Below are 22,984 nucleotides of genomic sequence, written 5' to 3'. Positions count from 1 at the left end.
ATTCACCACACCAACATATTTTTCAATGTGGGACAAATAACATACTTAGAAATGTACCATCTTTTTCGCACATAATTCGACATCTAACCCGGGTTAATAATAATGAGCAAACACTATACTCCCTCGATTCAAGACGAAATACAACATTCCTTTTTTTACACTATTCATGAACGAATATAATCTTTACGATTCCTTGCAATATGCAAGACAAAATATGGTCACGTGAGATCTTATTTGATTCACCTATAAAGTTCAATGAGAATATCAAATTTTTAAATCTTTTATATTGTAAACTTAAAGATATTTACGTTGTAATTTGTGTTTTGGCAAGTGTGTAAATGAAAATGTTGTATTTGATTTTGAATTGAGGTAGTACTATTTATTAATATTCGTACGTTTGTTTTTAATTTTTTTATCATAATTAAAAATATATGCAAATAATATGATACTCTGTACTATATTCTAATGCTAGCATTTCTTTTACCAAGAATCTATTATAATATAACGTTTGTTTTTAATTTTTTTATCATAATTAAAAATATATGCAAACAATATGATACTCTGTACTATATTCTAATGCTAGCATTTCTTTTACCAAGAATCTATTATAATATAATTTTCATAATTTTTTTTATAATACTTTTTTGGCAAATGAGATGTATAAGTTTTTATATAAAGATTATAAACATCACTTGAATATAATACATAATATATAAAATATATATATCATACTGTGAATATAATGATATAAACTCTTAAGAGCTCTCCAAAATAATTCTTAAGAGACTCAAAAGGTTTTTGGTTGGTATATAGGTTCCAATGATGACTCCTATTTATAATCATAGGATCACCCACCTTATGTTAATCTTTCGATATGTGACAATTTTATAATTTATACGTATTATAATCACCACACTAATATTGTTTTTCAATGTGGGACATATAACATACTAAGAAGTACACCATCTTTAATATGTGCAAATCATATGAAATCTATACTCTAATGAAAACATTTTTTACCACGAATCTGATTATAGTATCTTCATAATTTTTATAACGACATTTTTTTGCCAAATGAAATGTCAAAGTTTTTATATAAAAATTAGAAACTTCTCATGAATATAAAATAGAAAATATAGATATTATAATAATTAAAAGATTCTCCACTTTATTTTTTATGTGGAAAATATTATTTATGAAACTTTCTTAAATTAATTTTTGATGATGTGGACGCTCTAGAATCGCTCGAAAAAACTCTCTTTTATGTATATACTAGATTTAATACCCGTGCGATGCACGGGCCACTTGTTATAATCTTTTGTAACGATTTTAACTATACTTTGAATGCTATTTGATTATCTAAACTCTGAGATTGATTTCTCCGTGTGAAGTGCAATTTCGTAAGATCGTCTATAGTAATCTTAAGTACACTTTAATTGAAAAAAGCGAATCCTAAATAAACACATTACCTTGAACTCTTAAAAGTTAAATTTTATTTCTCCCTATGCTTATTTGCCCTTTACCTAAGATATCAATGGTCTCAGCCTCTTGAGTAAAACTTTACATGCAAATAACCTTAAATAAACACATTACCTTGAACACAAAAATTCCGGAGAGACGGTCTCTCAATAGCGTTATTGAGAAACCTCTCACATGATGGGGTGAGGGACCCACCGAATATCTTTTTTCCCTATTATGTCTCCCACTAAATTAGTGGGAGACGATCTCTCATGAAACCTACTATACCTTGAACTCTTGAAGTGCGTTAATTAATTTTGATTTTATAAAAAAAATACACAAATAATTAGCAATGACATAGCAACAGCGGAGCAGCAGCATAGCACTAACAGAAACCGTATAGTATAGCAATAGTATCATAGAGGTAGAAGATGTCTTTAACTTGTGCTTAGAGTATTAGGATCATTAGGATTTTAAATGTGGTAGTAATTCTAAAATCATCAAACTTTTAATTATCAATCTTATTATTTAAAAAATATGTGCAAAATAAGTTGTTGGAAAGTTGTAGGACATTATGACATGCACTTGTTATCACAAATTTATTGCGCCAATTTGATTGTGAGTAAAAGACAGTCGCTATTGACCATTAATTTTAAATTTTAACAATGACATTCCGTTTTATCACTAATTGAAGTCAGACACGGAACCTTAGTTGTATGTAGTGTATTATGAATCTGAGCATCACAAACGAACAATGGTTAAAATTAATAAAAATAGGTATTCACTGTTGCGAGAACGGGATAATGAAATAATATGTTTTTTAAATAACAGTTTCACACTTTAATATTGTAAAATCTTTGTCTTATGATGATATAAGCCCTCTTGTGATTATATACGGTTGGGTCGGTTTTCTCTTTATTAAATCTAGGCCATAAAGGCATAAAACTATGGTCTAAGAAACTAAAATATCATGTTATTATTATTATGATACCGGTTCTCAAGTTGTACCATTGTTTTCAATAATCAACCCGTATACCGTTTTTGTCTTACTCGACTATTTTCTAGATCTAATATTCCTATAAAACAATATTTTATCTACTATATTCTCAATCTCTCATCTTATTCCCAATACTTTTATCATAATATCATAGCATGTGATATTATGATCACATATAATATTCTATTCCATACTAATATGAATAGTTACCGAATTCGCTATAAATACGTCCTTACCAATTCGCGATTTGCTCTTATAGAATGTGTGTGATATGTATTTTCAGTAAGCAACATGATAAAATTCGCTTTTAACAATTCGCGATACGTAGGGCACCGAGTGAATTCGGAAACCATAGTAATATGTATACCGTTAGTCCAATCAAATTCATTAAGTTGTAGCTCATAATAATTCGGGAATGAACAAATGCATAAGATTAACTTTAAAAGCTACAATCTGAAACAAAGTAAACACGATTTATATGCATTACAAATTTACAACTAAGATAATTTATGAGTCCTTGTCAACTATGTTGGGTATGTATTCTATTTTTCAACGATAACTTCATTCTTGGTTGTGGTTGTGCTCCTTCTCATCACGACCCTTAAACCAATGCTCATATTAAATTGTTCATGATAAATTAAGAGTCTTTTATGCATGATACATAAAAGTAAATAAATTGTTCACAACAAAAGTTCGATGCTGAAAGTGCTCTCGCCAATATCATCTTTCTTTAGCAACTTATGTACTGTGTATCATAATATATTATGATATATTATTAGCAAATTGAAAAGGTGTTAATACTCATGAGTAAGAAAACCAACCTTAATGGTTTTATCGTTGTAGCATGCATGTAGGCTTCAACTCAAATCCTCCTGTAATCAAACATACAAACTTGTTTGAGATTAATAGCCAATAAAGAGTAATCATAACTTCGTATATTAGATTGCTAAATCAACTATGCATGTCACAAAATTAAATAAATAGAATAGACTCCAAATAAACAATATAAAACAAAAACATATATAGAAGATCTAAAATATGCATATAAGGAGAATAAAAAGTCAGCTAAAAATATGCATATGAGAATAAAATCTCATCTTGATTAATTACTTGCATTTACCTACTTTTATAGCAACTAAAAAATCAAATTTTATCTCATCATGATAAGAAGTTTTTGACTTAAATGGTGGGTCTCGAAGTACTTTCCATATTATAGTCAAACTGATGTAAGTGTTTCAGAATAATTGGACTCTCTGTATTCGCTCGAAAAAAGCTTCCTTTATTAATATAGATAGATATAGATTAACATCTTTATACTAATTAATATCCTAAGTGGGCATGTTATTTTAAGGAAAATCACCATATTATAGTGTTTTCTAAATTTATACTTCAACCAAAACTATATAATATTTACATTGAAGTCCTTGGCCGGGTCCATCAAGATTTAAAACTATATAATATAATTAATTTGTATCACTTTCTTTAATTACATGGAAGTTCCTTAGTTTATGGATTTAATATATAGTATTGATAGGATTGAAAGTGAATTTAAATTAGAGTAAATTAACAATTACTCCATTTTATAAATCACTATTCTAAAATAACTCCCTTATGAAAACTTTTTAATAATTTACTCTCATAAAATGTTCTCAATTTAAAAGTTGCGCCCAATTCGTCTTTCCGGTGACATATTCCGTCAGTTTTCAAATTTTCAGTTTTAAGGCCTAAATTTATGACCAAAATACCCCTAATTGCATTTTGTTTTCTCTCTCTTACTCTCTTCACTTTAATTCTTTATATCAACACAGACTAACCCAACAACACCGCACTTTAGCCTAGCTACCCGTACAACCGACACAATAATGAATGGTGGGGATTTAATATCCATTTTGTCCATAGTTATAAGGTATGTAGCAGGAACAAGGAAATTGAAAGGAGGAAGTAAATAATCAGAAAAATCACACCTGATGGGAAGAGGAAGAAAGCAATACCGGTAAAAAATCGCAATTAATCGATGTCGGCGTGCAAAAGTTCAGGAGCGGAAGTAAAAGGCACAATCTTGATTTTTGGTTCGATTTATCAAACTGTTTTGAGGAATGTGAACGGAGTAAGATTAATGCTGATATGCCTGATTGATTTAGTGTTTTATAAACGAATAGTTTGCAGGAAGAAAACCCTTTTAAGTTTGGATATATTTGACTGAGTTACATTGGGGCTGTCTCCGTCCGACATTTGTAATTCGGGATCATATTGGCATTTTGTATAGACTTGGGAGTTGGGAGTTGGGACTTGGATGGCATATCAAGAATTTGGACCGGAGATGCGGGGTTGCTTTGAAAGTACATATTGAAGACATGGTGTTGAAGGTGCGAGAAGTCCAGAACATGTTTTACAAATGGGGGAAGAAGATATGTATTTACACAGGAATAAAACGGTCATAAAAAAAGATTTTTTACCGGATTGTCAATTTGGGTGCAATTTTTGACCTGAGAACATTTTATGGGAATAAATTATTAAAAAGTTTTCATAAGCGAGTTATTTTAGAAAAGTGGTTTATAAAATGGAGTAATTAAATTACTCTTTAGTGACTTCAAACAAAAATTAGGGTCTTCGTAGTTCGGACCGAAGAACCATACCTTCTCAGTTCTCGCTCAACACTTATCAACGTAGAAAACTGGGTTTTGCCGGTCACTCACAAATCACAAATTCCCAAATTTGGTAATATTTTGAATAAGAAATTAATTAGGGTTTTTGGCGGACTGTAATTGATTGTTTGATTATGGAACTCACTGTAATTTCCAATCCCTAATTCTTCTTTCTCTTCTTCTTCAATCGATTTAACATTTGTAATTTCACTCTTTCTACTCTGATTTTATACTTACTTTTGATTATTTTATTTTTCAGGAAGAAGACAATCAAAATTCGTTAGAATTTAATCCAGATGATCCTTCTCACCAATTCGACCTTGTAGTTCTCTCTTTTACATTCATCTTGTTATCTTAGTTTACGCATATTCTATTGCTCAAAGTAATTTATGGTGGATTGTATTAGAAATTGCTATGGTTTAGGGTAATCATGATTGTTATTACTCACTCCGTCTCGTTTTATAAGTCGTTTTAGTATATTGCACATGAATTAAATAAGAAGGTGTTGAAACTGTTGTGGACTTGTGGTTTCTGTTAACTTTTTCCCACCAAATTTTGTTTTTTCCTAAAACAGCTTCTAATATGACACAGGGGGAGTATAACTTAAATTTTGTAGGGGTACTTAATGGTGTATCGTTTTACAATTAAACTTGTGTCAGGCGGCCTTACACAAGAATTTTGGTTTGGGTTATGGAGGGTTTTGACTTGGTGGTTGTATTACATATCATGATAGTTACTACTTCTTCAGTTTCTGCAAGGGTATGTAATGGCATGTTGTTTCACGGGAAAGCTTGTGTCACACCACCTTGGAGAAGATATTGTGTTAGGCTTATAGGGGGTTTTGACCTTGTTGTTGTGGTTGTTTCAGGGGAAGCTGTTGTGGGAAAGAGGCGTAGAATGGAGAGAGAAAGCAGCCGAGCACTTCTTGAAGGCAGCAAAATTGAATCCGCAAAGTGGGGAAGCTTTTAAATACTTAGGTCATTACTACGGCAATGTAGATATCCAGAGAGCTGTCAAGTGTTATCAACGGGCTGTTTCACTTAACCCCGATGATTCTGATGCTGGGGTATGGTCTGCCTTTTGAAAGTTTTCCGTTTAATGTAGACGATTTATATTACATGTTGTAGTAGTCTTCTTGTTGATTGGTATCATTATCAGGAAGCATTGTGTAATTTGTTGGACAAAGACGGGAAGGAGAGTTTGGAGGTTGCTTTGTGTAAAGAGGCCTCATCTAAGTCCCCTCGTGCATTCTGGGCGTTTTCCAGGATGGGTTGCCTATTGGTATGCTTCTTATTACTGTCTAGTGAACATGTTGCATGCAATGTTACTCCGACTTTTCACATTATCTAACGTAGTTTGACCAAAAAAAGTCAAACTAGGAAGATAATAATGGGATGGAGGGAGTAGTTTTCCCCCCATAAAATACCCACTTGGACATGCACAGTGCACTTGTGACCTGTGTCATATCTAGCTGACTTTGAGTAACATAAGTTGCGTACTCATATAGTCATATCTTATTCTGGAACACGATCAACTTATAAATTGGTTTGCGATCCCTTGCATGTAGGTCCATCAAAAGAAGTGGTCTGAGGCTGTCCAGAGTCTACAGCATGCTATTCGAGGCTATCCATCTAGTGCGGATCTCTGGGAGGTCTGCGCCATCTTTTCTTTGTGCAGCTTTGTACTTTTTCCACACCTTATTCTCCCGAGAATTACTGAATTTTTGTTGTTTGTTTCACATTGAATAATTATTCTTCAGGCTTTAGGCCTTTCTTATCAACGACTTGGCATGTATACTGCTGCCATCAAGGTACTGACCTCTTTTTTGAAATTTGGCTTAATTTTGTTGCTTTTGTCAAATGAACAGTTCCCCGATTATTTTGTTTCTGCTTTGTCCCTCTTCATGTATCAATGCTTTGACAATCTTTTCGAGTTAGGTATTTTTGCTATGATTGGATTTCAAAATTTGGAGTCATGAGGAGCCCTGAGTCTTCTGACCCTTGAAAATGTATCTGTATCCAACAGCCACACACGAGTCTGAGAAACATAAACGACGATAACCTAAAATCTGAGTCTCTGAGATTCGTCTGATAAACATCGTAGGGAAGCTACCATCTGTCCAGACTTTGTTGTGATTTTGCTAAACCTTCAAGTGTTTATCATTAATTTGTCACCTTAGATCTTCTAGTCAAGTGTTTCTTGTCGTTGTATCTGCAGTCATATGCACGAGCAATGGAGTTGGAAAGTTCAAGAACCTTTGCAATGGTTGAGAGTGGAAATATTTACCTAATGCTTGGTTGGTATAGAAAGGTGTGTTTGTATATGTATACATGTACAGTTGCTCTCTTAATTTAAAGACGTGTGAATCCATTCTATTAAAGAAAGAGTCACCTGTGTTGCAGAATCGTAGTTCTTCGACTGCATTTGCTGCTTATAATTTATTAATTAAAATTCCAAAGCAATTTAGCATAGAAAACTTTATCAACATTCTGGCCTGCACTTGAAACAACACAGACCGAAGTAGCTTGACATGAAATACCACTTTAAGAGGAACTGTCTACCTCTAAGAAAAGTTAGAGGGAAGGAGTACTTGTTTGCGCTCTTGTAGGAGAGATTTATCTGCTGGAGTTGATCTGTCAAGTTTTACTTTAATATCCGAAATCAAGTTTTTATTTGGACATAGATTACTAGGCAGGTCAAAATTGAATGCAGGGAAATTAGATTGAAACTTTGGTATCCAGAAATATTTTTTCATTCGGGAACTAGGGAGGTGACTGATGGGATTCTCTTTTGAGCTAGATGCTTAATCTTGTCAATGCAGATTCAGACTTTAAAGGAACAGCCGATGTTCAATTGGTTATCTTCTGGTCTTTCTTTTCATGCTATAATCCAAAGAGATCATGCTCTAAGTATTTTCTTTCATCTTATTGTTAGCTATTAGGTTGGTAATTATTATCTGTAACAAGGGATTGGGGAAAGATTTTTGCTGGGATTTTGGTTCCATCGGAAATGAATGTAATAGAGACTCTTTTTTATACGTACAAGGAACCCCTTATTTCTTTTGAGTGGATGATAAAAAATTATGGAAGAGGTTATTTATTCTTCTACTTGTGAGAGTGACCTTTGAGTATCACAACAAAGATTATTGCGAATCACTACCATTTCATCATATGGTCAATCTTGGTTCTCTGTTTTCCCTCTTGTAAATATCATCTCCTCTCACTCATCTCTATTCTTAAACTGTCCTCAGGGAATAGATCAGTTTCGAGAGGCTCTTGAGATACGCCCCCAATGTACATCTGGTCAATATGGACTTGCTTTTGGGCTCCTTGCTTTGTCGAAAGAATGCATCAAGCAGGGTGCATTTTCATGGGCCTCGTCTATGTTGGAGGTTCTTCTCTTCCTTTCTCAAACTTCTTGATGTATTCTGTTTCTTCTGTCATTGAAATCCTTTGCGTTGCAGGAAGCGTCTAAAGTTGCAGAAGCAAGCACCCATTTGGCTAGCAATATGTCATGTTTGTGGAAGCTGCACGCTGATATTAAGGTATTTCATATCTGTGTTTTATACTGTATATAATTGTAGTAAGTGCTTTGATGTTATTGCTAATGTTCAGATTTCGGTTTAGATCGTATTTACTGTCTATGACATGCCAAACTTAGTTAATTTATTTCTGAATAGAGATATTGTAGGCAGCATGTTCTACTGAGGGAAACGGAGGTCACATATGATCACACGGAAGGTGTGGGATAGTATGATGAAGTTAATTATTGTTCTTTCTATCACTTTAGAAGTATGCCCGGCTACACTAGAGGCCTAATTCATATTTTAGCTTAATCTCATGTCGAAAATTTAGGGCATGTTGGTGATGGACTGGGGGAGAAAATAGGTTATATGCGCAGCAGAGGTGGGTTCACGTGAAGTGCTATATATGGGAACACCTAACAAACATGTGTTTTTGGTATTGAGTGTTATTTAATGTTAATTGATGCGTTAAAGTCCACTTTTGACGTTCTTATCTCTGTCTTATGGAAGAGTCTCTATAGCTTCCATGCCCCTGCGAAATAATTGAAACCTGAGGGGAAGATTGTTAGTTTTGACTTCACTCTTAATAACTTGACTTAGAGGGTCTATTAGTCTGACGATATTTACTTGAGAATTATGATCCCTTGTCTATTTCGTTGGGATCTGAATATGACTTCTTGTGACTAAAGTTAGAAGAATTATGATCCCTTGTCTATTTCCAATGGAGCCAAAGACTCATTAGTCATTACTCTTTGGTTATGGATTATAATAGAATAAATCAAAATGGCTCACTAAAGTGGCTGCGCTTCTTTCTTTTGTGAAGTGGCGGTCCTTCGATGCAGTTCTCGACGCAATTTTCATCTTGGGTCATTCGGAAACAGCCTCTTTGTGTTGCTAACACAAGGGTAAGGCTGCGTACATCCGACCCCCCCTTACCCTGCAATTTGCGGGAGCCATTGAGGCACTGGGGTAATGTTGTTGTTGATAAAGCGGAAGCAATTTTAAGATTTATACTATCTAGATTTGAGAAATGGAAGATATGTATAATATAGAATTGGTCATCAAGAGTTTTAAGTTCAAGTAGGTGACTTTTTTCTAAGATTCTGTGTGGATTATTGTGGAGTTTGCAAGGGATACGTATTGAAAGGAATTGCAGGATATTTAACCTCAGTAAAATTGGCACACCGAAAAACTTCTGTTTTGGCTCGTAGAAACTCTTGTGGGTCTTTACTAAATGTTTGATAAACACAATGGTGAATATTAAAGAGGGTACATCATACATGGATCTTTTATTCAATTTAACAATAGAGTATTAGCATGCATTTAAGAAGGAATATTACTGGTTTGTTGACAGTGCGCTAGATAGTTTATGTATGATCTTTAAAATGGGACGAAATAAAGTGTAGACCAGTATTTTTATCGAGAGGTGGATGGAATATGTTTGTTAGGTACGCTTCATTCTTGAGGGCCTACTGCAAAGTGCCTGGCGTGTAATGTTAACTGAAACTTTCTTATTTCCTTTGTCAGCTTACATATGCCAAATCATTTCCATGGACAGGAGAGGATCAGAAGGATGAGGTAGCCTTTTCAAACTCACTCCTCTCTTGGAAAGAAACTCGCTATTCTGCAGCGATGTCTGGCAAACGTTCCTATCAGCGTGCTCTCCACTTAGCTCCATGGCAAGCAAATATTTATATGGATATTGCTGTGGCCATAAATCTTATTAGTTCTTTAAAAGGGAGTCAACAAGATGATCTGGACGCCTGGTAAGTTTTTCTCTCTCTGTCTCTCTTGACTAGACTTGTTAGATTTCGAATTGTTAATTTGTGGTTGCATCACCAGGAATCCGGCTGAGAAGATGCTGTTGGGAAGCTTATTACTTGAGAGTGACAATTATGAATTTTGGATGGCATTGGGATGCGTGTCTGGTCATAAAGCGTTGAGACAGCATTCCTTCATCCGGGGATTGAGATTGGATGTATCTCTTGCTTCTGCTTGGGCATATCTTGGAAAGGTAGTTCCTAGTCTTTCGGTTTCATATTTAATGTCTTTATTTAATGATCCATTCAATTCTAGTGGCGGCTGGCGAGGCATGACTGGGAAACGAAATCGGCATTTTTACAACTAAAATGAAACCAAACAAAAGCATAAGGGTCCTTTATATTCTGACCTCTAAGCATAGAGGTCAATCGGTCGTACTGTCATAGTACTGAGATTGCGAACAATGGCCTAGTATTTGGTTATGTTCATAAAGAAGAAAACCGAATATATTCATTTGATATGAATGGGGGCTTCTTGTAATAATATATCAGGCTCCTGAGGACTAGTGCCATAACTTTAGGTCTTCTTTTTGGATCTTAATTTTTTTAAAATTGAAATATTCCTATAAATTAAATGAAGTAAATCAATACAATTTATGTTTAAGGTGTAGTTCACATCCAGGAAGCCTTGCGGGCTTTGCAGCCCTTGCCTGACATTGTACCCCTTGTAATTAAGATTGGAATCGAAGATTCATCACTCTTTCTAGAGTATAACTGGGTCTCTAAGCTAGCCATCTAATTTCTTATCTGTGGAGGATCTATGGTTTAGAGGCTCTCTCCTATTCCTTCTCATCAGATTTAGAAACTATGATTTAACATTGAATTCACCCGTGATGTAACTTGCATCATTGACCGCAGAATCACTCATATAACCATCAGCTGAACTAATGACATCATATGATCTACACTCCAAAAACTCTCATCCTTCGCTCGCCCTGAACCTATGACAGCCTGTTTCTTTGATACTATACACAAGCAAATCCATTCACAATCTAACTTTCAAGCAGTCACCTTTTTAACAATGAAGAATAAGCGATGGCGACGGAGGTGTCGTTCTCAAACAGGATTAAGATTGTCATCGAGCTGAGCTGAATAGTTGAGTGTTCGGGTTTGGATCATGTACTGATGATCAAGGGCTTGGTCTACTCCATTGTCACCTGTGCTTGGCTTGTTAGTTGATCGAGCCAACCTAGAACAGAGCTCGTGATCAAACAAAGGAGTTGGGCAAGAATACGATACAAACTAGATAGGTTTGAAGTACATGGGTGAGCTTTTACCGCATTCGTCTTTAGCCCTTGGCGAAGTGCTTGTGTTCAGTTCACTCACCTCCTTAGCCCAGATGTTGCCGAAGGTTACAAAATCAGCTGTATCGGTCTCCTTGCCCCGTTTACATTGACGCCCTTGAAACAGAGCAGTCTACATGTTTCAATACCATTGGGATTAAATTTTACGCCACTGGTCAAAATTGATTGTTTTGCGGAGACAAATCTTGTCTTAATCCAAACGTGGAACTCACTATGCCTCACTCCTGTTGCTGACCATTCAGAAAAAGTGGAATTTTAGTCCCTTTTATTGGTATCCCTGGTGAACCTTCTCAGAATGTGAGATGTTACATATTGTTTCATGGCAAAAAAAAAAACACCCGTTGAGAGATGGGAAAGAGGGGTAAAGAAGTATTTTTGATCAGGACATTACAAAGCCTTCAACAATTCCCATGTTACCTTGTCTTGATATGATTATCTGTTCACAAGCATCTTTAGTTACCTTATTGAAGGTAAGTTGCCATTAACAATATAGTTGGAAATAAAATATCTAGGACACAAAACAGAAACACGCGTCTCTAAAGTGTTACAGCTGCAGGAAACCTATGCTTCTGAGATGCATTATGTCAATATGGTTATGAGGAACAGCAGACGAGTTAAAATATGCATACTCACTTGCTTTGTTTGTTTTGTCTCTAGTATGGCTTAAAACGCTTATAGAGCAGCCTATCTTTTGTTGATACTCATAGTGCAACAAAGTCTAAATTTCTCCTGTTTTATCATCTAATTTTATATTGTATGAAGTTCAGACCCAGTAAATTGAAAAAAAAAGTTATACTTGAAGAATTTGCGTGTTGGGTACTTGTTTTTGTAGACAAACTGAGCTCAGCAGAATGTTTAATCTGAGCTCTATCTTTGACTATGGACACTTGTTTCTATTCCGGATTCCCATTCTTGGAGCTGTGATGGTTTATCAGATCTAATGTATTTTGTAACTTTGCATGACAGCTATACAAAGAAGAGGGTGAAAGCCAATTGGGCAGACAAGCATTTGACAGGGCACGTAGTATAGATCCTTCCCTTGCGTTGCCGTGGGCTGGCATGTCAGCTGAAATAGTTACTAGGTAAGAAGTTGAGTTATGATTGCTTATTTCTGAAGTCTTGTGGCATTTCCAACTGATACATTCTCATGGTATGCACATGATGTTGAAGTGAGTCTTCGTCAGATGAGGCTTATGATAGTTGCTTGCGCGCTGTTCAAATATTGCCTGTAAGTCTGTTGTTTTTCTCTCTGTCATCTATATCTACTGCACATTCTTTAGGATTTTATCTCCGGTCATAGTCTTGTCATAGCTGTCTATGGATATCATGTGCTGTGTATGTCGGTTTGATGTGAGGTCTTAGACAGACTATCCCAAGTCAGTGGCTTCAGATTTTGCTCAAACCCCAACAATGTAGGCAACATTGTATACATCTCACATCTCAACTTCAGACTTTTGAATTGTATATATGAGGTAAAAGCTCGCGTATTATTAAGTGTCATTATGAGTCTAACTCACTCTAAATGACAGACTGACGAAAGTAGATAGTCTAAGTTTATTAACAAATACTACTCTCCTTAGTGAATTGTTTACATATTTCTTTTTAGGGTGTGTCGAAAATTGTTTTACATAATTCTAGTTAGTTTTTGGCTTTTAATGTAGGACTTTGGTTTAGAAATGATAATTATACCCTTACAGAAATGCTACTCCTTACTCTATCACCAGCCCGTCACTCCCTTGAACTCATCCGAAGCCCAACCATCTCCGCCATTAACCACTTCCGCAACCCCCAGTCCCCCACAATAAGCATTAACCACCTTTGCAGCCCCATGATCGGCTCTAATCACACCATGACTACCTTCAAACACCAAATGACAACCCAGCTAATCTTAGATATATGTAGGTGTGATACTGTCTGTGATGGCTGCTTTATTTTGTTGCTTAATATTATACTTCCTCCGTCTCAATGAAATGTTTACATATTCTTTATACACAAAGACCAAGGTAGAAAGAGAGGGGAATTGCTTTTAATATAATAAAAATACGTAATTTATTTTCGCAGTACACATTTTACTCATCTCAGTACATTTTACATCAAACTTTCCATTTATCTACCCTTGACTAAAAAATATCAACCTAATTCTCTCTACATTCTCTCTATTGTTACATCCTTGACAATCTTCAACCTTTGTCAAATTATTCAGTAATCCGTTACTAATAATCAACTTGACACATCGACTCTTTGTTATAGGTTTTTATTTTTTTTAATTAGGATTTATGTTCAAATTAATTATTGGTAATTGGTGGGATGATGGGGATATTGGTGTAGTCGGATGTCGCCAGCGATAAGGACTATCGGCGGTCACCGAATTCCGTTCAACAGGCATCTATGTAGTACACTTAAAAAAAAATCAAAATAGCAAAGAAATGATGTAGTACACTGGGCGGCAAGCATATATAGGGCATTAGTGCAAATGTACTATGCAGTGTAGCGTTAATGCATAAATTAAACAAATTACAAAATTCCGTTCGATTGGGCATAAATAGTTCATATGTATGTTGTATGTCGTATGTAGTTAAGTAGTAATGTACTCCGTAGTATAGAGTGCTACACCGCCTGCGATCTAGTAAGGCTTGAAATTATAGGGGAATGAAGGTTTGAAGTAGTGGATTTGTAAAATTAGAGGAGGATGAAGGTTTGAAATTAGAGAGAATACAATAGAGAGAAGTTAGAGAGGGAAAATGAAGGAATAAATGAAAGGGGTATAATTGTCAACATTGTACTGAGTTGAGTAAAATGTGTACTGCGAAAATCAGGACCCTAAAAATAAAGTAGAGAGTAGAACATACCAAAAAAGGAAAGTGTAAATTATTGACTGAAACACCCCAAAAAGGAAAGTGTAAATTATTGACTGAAACACCCCAAAAAGGAAAATGTAAACTATTGACCGGGACAGAGGAAGTATCTTTGTGACAACAATATGTCTTTCTATGGGTTTTTTTTTGTTGTTGATATGCAAAATTCACATAATGATATGATATAATTCATTTGTTCATGTTTTTGTGCTCGGCAGCTTGCTGAATTTCAAATTGGTCTTGCCAAGCTTGCACGAATTTCTGGTCACCTATTATCTTCAGAGGTACAGTGAAATTGTTCTGGAGTGCTAAGTCATGCTTCAGTTTATCAAAGAGCTATACTACTGGGAGCTTGACTTATTGATTTTAACATCTAATCTGTCTTATTATTATTTAGGTTTTTGGAGCTATCAGGCAAGCTGTGCAGTGTGCACCGTCTTATCCCGAGTCTCATAATATATGTGGTCTGGTTTATGAAGGGCGGCATGATTATGAGGGCGCTGTTACTTCTTATCAACTAGCACGTTGTGCATGGAAGATTTCTGCATTTCCTTTACCTCAGTCTTATTTTGCTGATATATCTGTGAATCTGGCTAGAGCTCTATGCAAGGTGTGTGTCGATGTATAGGCTTCATTCCACACATTATCATAATGTAGTTCTCACTTTTTAGTACAGTATTTACTTAGGTAAATTGATAATTTAGGGAGTGTTTGGTTGGGGGTCTATAAGAGAGGGAAAGGGAAACAAACTTATTGATTTCCTTTATTGGTGTTTGTTTGACACAAACAAAGGGAATGAAATTCCTTTCCTTACCCCCCCCCCCCCCCCCCACCCCAAGGTATGAGATTTCAATTTTCATTACCCTTGTTACCTTTCAACCACCTTATTCACCTACCACCACACTTGCGACTACCACCACACCAGCCACCACCAAAGCACCACTAGGATGCCTTCACCACCACCACGCCGCCATCGCCACCACCACAACCACCCCACCTAAACCACCACCCACACACCAACACAAACCACAACCCACCAATCTTCTCCCCAAGTGCCCCCAGACCGCCGACAACCCACTGTCTACCCCACTACCCCATACCGCCAGAGCACCACAAGATCCTAGTGTTTTTGGGGGTGGGGAAGGGGATTTCGAGGGTAGGGGAGGGTTTTTTTAGGGTGAAGAGTGACGGTTGTGGTGTTGGGGTGGGGTGGGGCGACGACGATGACAACTGAGCGACAATGTGAGGCGGGGCGATGCGGTGGGGTCTCAGAAGTGGGGTGGGGAGACGGTGGCTGCAACCATTTTTTAGGAGATAAATTGTTGTTTGTGGTGGTGTGTGTTAGTGGTAGGAATGAGAGTGGGTGGAGCATTATTTCCCTTTCTTGACGTAACCAAACAACTAGTTAAGATTTAGGTAATCCTTTACCTTTCCCCCTCTTACCCTTCCTGATTTCCTTTCCCTTTCTCTTTCTCTAACCAAACGCCCCCTTATACCTTTGTATAACATCGTTTTTTAAAACTTATACCTAAGATAACTTTTTTCAAAACTTATACCAAAATCCTATTTTCCTTCAAACTTAATACCAAATCTAAAAAAAGGACATGAATTGACGGTTTTGCCCTTACTAATTAAACACAACCACCCTTTCTCCACCGCTTTAAACCCCTTAATCCACACATCCATCATCCATCACCAAGAACTATCTCTGCCCCCACCGGCACCACCCCCGATGCTAGCGCCACGGGTCCATAGCTGTCCTACTGCTGATGTCCCATCCTAACCCCACCCCCCAACTTGTCGAACATTACAACCCCCCAAACCCTAACCCCTATTTAACACACATACTTCTTCATATCTTCTCAAGATAAATCAATCCACCACCGTCGCTACTATCACCTCTCTATTGCCGCTGCCACTACCACCACTCCACGACAAAAACACCTCGTGGGCTACACCCCTCTCGCACCGCCTTACACGTCATTGTCAGAACACGTAGTTGTTGTGCTAGAGGAGGATACTAAATCCGTGGGATGTGGGAGCATAAGGCTTTCAGGTCGTGGGAGTTCAACGGGGTAGGGGTGGAAGTGGAAGGGGTCGCCAACATTATTTAACGTGGGGCGGCGCCGACACCGGTGGTGGTGGTGGTGATGGTTCTGGGGAGAAAAGGTGGGGGTGAGGTGTATGTGATGGATTTGGGGTTTAATGAGTTAATGTGGTGGAGAAAGGGTGGATGGTTAATTAGTAAGGGCAAAACGGTCAATTTGGCCATTATTTTGAAATATGGAAAAAAAAAATAAGATTTGTGGTATAAGTTTCGGAAAAAAGTTTATCTTAGGTATAAATTTTGAAAAGTGATGTTATACAAGGTATAAGCTATCAATTTACCCATTTATTTATTATTATTTGTAAAAAGAGCAATATAGCTTCAGGAAGGTCAAAACTGGAACTTCACAGACTCTGTTTTCGTGGTTCTAACTATTTCAGTTGCTCTCTTGTCTGGTGATAGTAAATCAACACTGACCGTCATTTTCTATAATCTAGTAATATTAAAAAATATGACGAACATAATCTTATAAAAATATTATTGAAGCGAACAAGATTCTCATCACACAACTTACTATATATATTGATAAATTATCATTATACTCCCTCCATAATTTATTAGATGACGTTTTAGGCTAATACACACAAATTAAGGGCTTGCCATTATTCTACCCTTTTTATTATTTCTTTATTTTCATGTACATGAGAAACAATGCATTGCTTACATGGTCTTTCCTTTCATTCATTCTATTGGCCAAAATGAGAGAGTTTTATGTAACCAAAACATTGGGAATTGGAGAATTGTATAATGAAAGGCTACAAGGCCTACAACGTCATGTATAAAGCAATAAACCAAAAAAGCTACAACGTCATATAATAAATTATGGAGGGAGTATGTAATTATGATAATAGAGTCTATATTAAGTTGTTATTCATATGTTTGTATGGAGTTTTGATCTTTTAATGAGAAGCTTACAATTTTCCCAAAAAAAAGATACTAGATTTTATTTTAACTTGTTATTCATATGTTTTGCTTTTGATAACTTGATGTTGCTGCATTATTCATAACTAGGCTAGATTGCTAGGAGTGTCTGCTGCACACGTGTCAAGTCTCACAGTGTCGGTCACAGATTTTATGAAAATGCGTTATTATTTTGGTCTAAAATGGAGTGTCGATGTGTTATCTCGGAACGTCAGTTTCAGACACGTGATACACAGACGAAGTGACAAGAGAAACATGGAACTGTATTTGTTTGAGGACTTCTCTTGTGTGGTTGTTTCTTAGATTCTTATGGCCACTTGCTTTTATGGGGTTCATCCCTGGGGGCATCCCTTGGCCCTAGTTGATTTGCATTCTAGTACTTATGATGACCAATTATGAGATGACTGGAACAAAGCTTATCTTGCTTTGGAAAGTAGGATTGCATGAGTCGTTTCACGCCTCAACACTCCCAATTGGCGTCACTGAAAAATTGAAAAGATTGCCTTGTGAACATGGATATTGTTTTTAGGCTGCACTTTATGGGGGGCTGGGTGTTTCATTGGAGTTGCCACTCTTTGTTGCAGCAGTTTGTTTTGAGTAAATGTGGTCTTGTGAATGGTTTGAATTATTTGTGAGATCTTCCAGCTCTCATTCTTCCTCTTAGAATTTATCATTTAGTTCTCACAACGTTTCTCATTAAGGGTAGGACAAGTGAATAGAGTGACATTCATGGAAGATGTTGGTCTGGTGGTGTATGTTTACTACTCCCGTTGTTCAACAATAGACGTCTGAGTTTGTTTTGCACATAAATTATAGTAGATCATAAGAATGTGAATGAAAATGAAAGTCAATGAAACTGTGAAAGAAGTGTCGTTAGAATATACAATGGCTATAAATAAAACTAAACAAAAAATGGAAGTTTTAAAGTAGGAGGTTTATTAATGGACAACTCAAAATGAAAAAGCGGGACGTTTCTTGATGGACAAGGGAAATAGTTTGTTTTTTGTACTATATACTCTTTGTAATGTGTTCAAAATTTTCCAGAAATGTGCATTCACCTTCTTTGTGTGTTGCAGGCTGGGAATGTGCTGGCTGCTGTGCGAGAATTGGAACATTTGAAGGAAAGAGGTCTGTTTTCTCCAAAGTGCTACTTAGCGTTTTTGTGGGTAGCTAACTTGTTTCTCTTCCTATGTTTGGAAGTATGTCGATCGATGAACTAATATCTTTGTTTTCCATTTGTCGACGAATTCTTCTTAAGCTTAACTGCGTTATTTTTTTGAATTTGGATTATTGAAAGTGAGGAAATTGTACGCTGATGATTTTTAAATGTTATAGGTTTACTTAACGTTGAAGGCCTACAAGTATATGCTGTAGCATTATGGAACCTTGGCAAGAACGATCTGGCCTTGTCTGCCGCGAGAGATCTCGCTAAATGTGTTCCTACCATCAATATGTCTTCAGCAGCTGCAGCCATTTGTCTAATTTGTGCTCTTTTGTACTCCATTTCTGGGGCAGGATCAGCTACTAATAGTATTTTAAAAATGCCTAGAGAGCTGCTCCAGAGTGCAAAAGTTAGCTTTGTTGTATCTGCAGTAGATGTCGTCGATCAGACTAATCAACTACAGGCTGCTGTCTCGAGTAGTCGTGGTTCCCTTTCATCACAAGAAGAGATAATTGAAATGCATCTTTTGGTTGCACTTGGTAAACTAGTATGTTTTTCTATATAAGTTGCTTTTGCCTTTTGTGATATCAATTTGCTGAGATGTTTTTGGTCAGCTAGCTTGTAGCGGGATTAATATCTGAAATTGCTGCATCAATGTAGATCAGAAATGGATCAGGGCGTAACCTCAGTATACAAAGAGGGATTGACCACCTCAGAAAGGCGTTGCATATGTACCCCAATGCTAGTTCTTTAAGGTATGCTTATTTTGTTTAGATGATGCACCCTAAATTCATCACCAAAGAGCTTACCAAGTATTTAGCCTTTTTTTTTCTGTCCATGGTATTATTATTATTGCTACTGGTATTCTTTTTTCCAAATTCTTGTTTTTTCAAAAAGAAGAAAAAGATTTCTACGTTTTTATGAGTTCCTTAGCTTTATTTGGATATTGACTATTTTTATTGTGTATTCCTTTTTTTCCTTTGCCGGTTTCAAATGATGATTCATGTTAACTAACACCAAATCAGTTTGGGGTTGGGAGACTATTATTATTGTTATCCATTTTAGGTTCTTCGTGCTCTTTGTTTCCCTGTTACCAGTTTATCTAAATAACAGCCTCTTGCAGAAACATGCTGGGATATCTTTTGTTATCTCGTGAACAATGGGATAACAACCATGTTATAAGGCGGTGTTGTTCTGTGGGTCGTTTTGAGTCTCTTGACTCTATGAAGCAGGACTTCAGATCTGCACGCGAAGTTATTGGCGCTGAAGCGGTTGCTTGTGATGCGACTACCTGCTGCAAAACAGAATACTCTCTTTCCACTTGTAAATACCAGAGCCCCCAGAATCCATCTCTAGTAGGAATAATGCAGAGGTATACTGCTCCTTTATGATAAGTCGTAGTTTATGCAGGGTTGGTGTTTGCTACGTCTTCTTCATCATTATTTTAAAGCTATGTTACTCTCTCTCGGCTGCAAGTGTTGGGTGCTAGATCTTTTTGGCTAGAATAACAACTATCATGCCAATAATCTCCGACAAAATCTCAACATGGTCGTAAGTTTATTTATTGCTTAGGCTTGTTGAACCTAGCCATGTGATTTATGCTGAAATTTTGGCAGAGTAAGCTAATATACATCTCTTGTTCATCATGAGATTGTTCCCTAGTTGATACTCCATCATTATCTTTTGAAGACCTTTAATTTGTAGCTAGTTTTGATCCGATCTAGCTCTTCGAAGGTCTTCGTATTATTTTCAAGCACTTTCAGAAACAAGGGACTCATGCTTCCATCTCTTCTTTAGATTGTCTGTTGCCAACTCCCTTGCTTCTTCCAATAAAGGGCCTTCCTCTCGGAAAAGTAATACTCCTCCAACAAAGTTGAATCGACATTTGGTCTGTCCATTGTCTTTTTGACACTCGTAAATATACAGGAAAATTCTCTTTTTGAAGTTGACCCTTTGTATTTCTTACCTCAGAAGCATATGACAATTTCGAAGTTAATTAATTACTTGTTGTAAATAGTATATTTGTTCTCGACTTTTGATCTGCTACACAATGTAATCTTCACGTCTTCGTAGTTATCTGATCGTCATTTATTTATTTTGTAGATGGTTTCGGCAGGAGCCGTGGAACCCTAATGCTAGATACTTCCTAGTACTCGCCCTTTTTTCAAAATCACGACGAACAAAATTTCCGCGACACCTTATCAATGTGGTCAAGCGGATGATTTCTACTGCTCTGATCAATCAGTTATGTTTAGAGAACATATTCAACAGATATATGAAGTTCCAGCTGCTTCTATGTTCCTCAGAACTCACTCTTCGTGATGGAGATATTCCAGGGTGTATTTCTTATGCAAAGGAAGCATCAACTCTTTCACTTCCCGATGGCTATACCTTTTTCGCCCATTTGCAATTGTGTCGGGCTCATATTGCCGAAAATAATCATACAGGTCTCAGTGAAGAGTTTATGGAGTGTTTGAAGCTTAAAACCCATCATCCTATTGGTTGGATAACTCTTAAAACTATTGAATCGCGAAATAGGCCCCAAAATAGCGTGTCTTATTTAGATTCAGGTTTCAGAGATGGTGTCATAGAGTCCAAGGGATCATGGAACTCATGGTGGGCTGTCTACAATTTCTTGTGTGGATTAATTTCTCAAGAGGCTCAGAACTTCAAGCCTGCAGAGGAATTCCTGGCTGAAGCTTGTTCATTAGTGACGTCTGAGAGCTGTTTCTTTTTGTGCCACGGTATAGTTCATTGATTTCACTAGTATGCAATAATATTAATTTCAATGTCGTAATCTCCATTTATTACGTTAATCTTGCTGTGTCCACCCACTGTCTAGTTGTATTTGATTTTGTTCCGAGTTACACTGTTACCTTTTTTGTTTCATAAATAGTGTATTGTGATTCCAGGTATCATCTGCTTGGAGCTTGCAAAAACACAACATGAACCTCAGTATATAAATCTCGGTATAAGGAGTTATAAAAAAGCGCTAGAGGTTTCATCGACCGGATTGCCATTCATTAATTATTTGATTGCTCAAGCAGAGGCAAGCCTTGGATCAAAGGCGAAGTGGGAAAGAAGTCTTTGCTATGAATGGTCCTCTTGGCCACCAGGTATCAGTTTTTTAATCATGCCCTTTTTCAATCTGTTATGCTGCGTCTTTCTCAGTGTCCTGTTTTGAGGTCTGAAGGTCTGTGGGCTGTATTCTGTTGGGAATTGTGGGATGTACCTTATGAATTAGGTATCCTTAATCTGGGATTTATTAGTGTATTATTGTCAAGTAGGGCTTTAGTCATGTGGACTTATTATCGAGGAGAAATGGGGGGAGAATCCGGGGAGGTGGGGAGGCTGATGTGAGGTGGGGTAGTATCATTCATTTTTTGTTGATTGTAAGTTATAAGTCTGTAAATGTCATTTTTACAGAGATGAGGCCGGCAGAACTCTATTTCCAAATGCATTTGCTTGGGCAACATGGGTCTGAACCCAGTTCTGGCAGGGACGCTTATGGCGACCCGCGGGATTGGATTCTTCGAGCTATTCACCTGAATCCTTCTTGCTCAAGGTATTGGAAAATCCTGTTGAAATATGTAGACTAATTTTCTTGCTAATTGGAACCTTTTCAGAATACCTTACTGTCCTTTTTGTATCATCAATGCAAATTTGCTTCAATTGTCTCGAGTATAGGATTTTGTAAAATGTATTGCTCCAAACTTTATGATGCGATGTACTTTTATTGCTGGTTTATCAATGTAAAGATGCACTAATTTAGTGATCAATCAGAACACTATGTAAGAGTATCAATACATTTCTTTTAATTTGAAATGAAGTGTTGAAGTTTCTTATCGTGTCACACACTTTAAATGTCGGACAGGTGGAGGTGTCCGAGTGATATAGGTTTGCACTCGTATTTAATATGCAAGTTGGGCCCAGGGTTGCTATCCTTTCTTAACTTGAGACCTCTCAGGATTGTTATCCTTTACTTTTACGGCTAAAGTATTTTCTTCGAATATGAGAAGGTTGACAACTTTTGCCTGCAGTTCTATGGACGGATGTGATCAGAGTTGTTTTAGGAATTTCACATGTTCAAATTCGTTTATGCCAACTTTTTCCCAAAGGCAGACATTTGATCAGTAACATTTCACTGTAGAAGGCAACAATGTTGCATCGCATTTAATCCCGTCTTGCACGC

General features: G+C 36.6%; 1 protein-coding gene across 1 annotated transcript; it reads left to right on the top strand.

Moving 5' to 3' along the window:
* The first annotated feature begins 5,047 nt into the window (after positions 1-5,047).
* LOC141586588 (tetratricopeptide repeat protein SKI3) lies at positions 5,048-22,571 on the top strand. Its single transcript, XM_074407879.1, has 22 exons — positions 5,048-5,246; positions 5,360-5,422; positions 5,969-6,166; positions 6,259-6,381; positions 6,668-6,751; positions 6,860-6,910; positions 7,318-7,410; positions 8,351-8,491; positions 8,564-8,644; positions 10,151-10,389; positions 10,466-10,637; positions 12,714-12,829; positions 12,918-12,975; positions 14,821-14,886; positions 15,000-15,212; positions 18,707-18,758; positions 18,966-19,339; positions 19,453-19,547; positions 19,916-20,164; positions 20,896-21,536; positions 21,705-21,908; positions 22,219-22,571. Exons 1-22 carry the CDS (start codon positions 5,235-5,237, stop codon positions 22,389-22,391), a joined length of 3,498 nt encoding a protein of 1,165 aa, XP_074263980.1. The 5' UTR covers positions 5,048-5,234; the 3' UTR covers positions 22,392-22,571.
* The last annotated feature ends 413 nt before the right edge of the window (positions 22,572-22,984 follow it).

The sequence above is a fragment of the Silene latifolia genome, chromosome 6, assembly GCF_048544455.1.
Source record: "Silene latifolia isolate original U9 population chromosome 6, ASM4854445v1, whole genome shotgun sequence".
NCBI lineage: Eukaryota > Viridiplantae > Streptophyta > Magnoliopsida > Caryophyllales > Caryophyllaceae > Silene > Silene latifolia.
Note: the sequence above shows the minus strand (reverse complement) of the source record. Positions and strands in the feature narration are given on the sequence as shown.

Coding starts and splice junctions, on each gene's coding strand:
- LOC141586588 (XM_074407879.1), top strand. Junction 6,752..6,859: donor CTAGTGCGGATCTCTGGGAG/GTCTGCGCCATC, acceptor ATTATTCTTCAG/GCTTTAGGCCTTTCTTATCA. Junction 19,340..19,452: donor TGGTTGCACTTGGTAAACTA/GTATGTTTTTCT, acceptor GCATCAATGTAG/ATCAGAAATGGATCAGGGCG.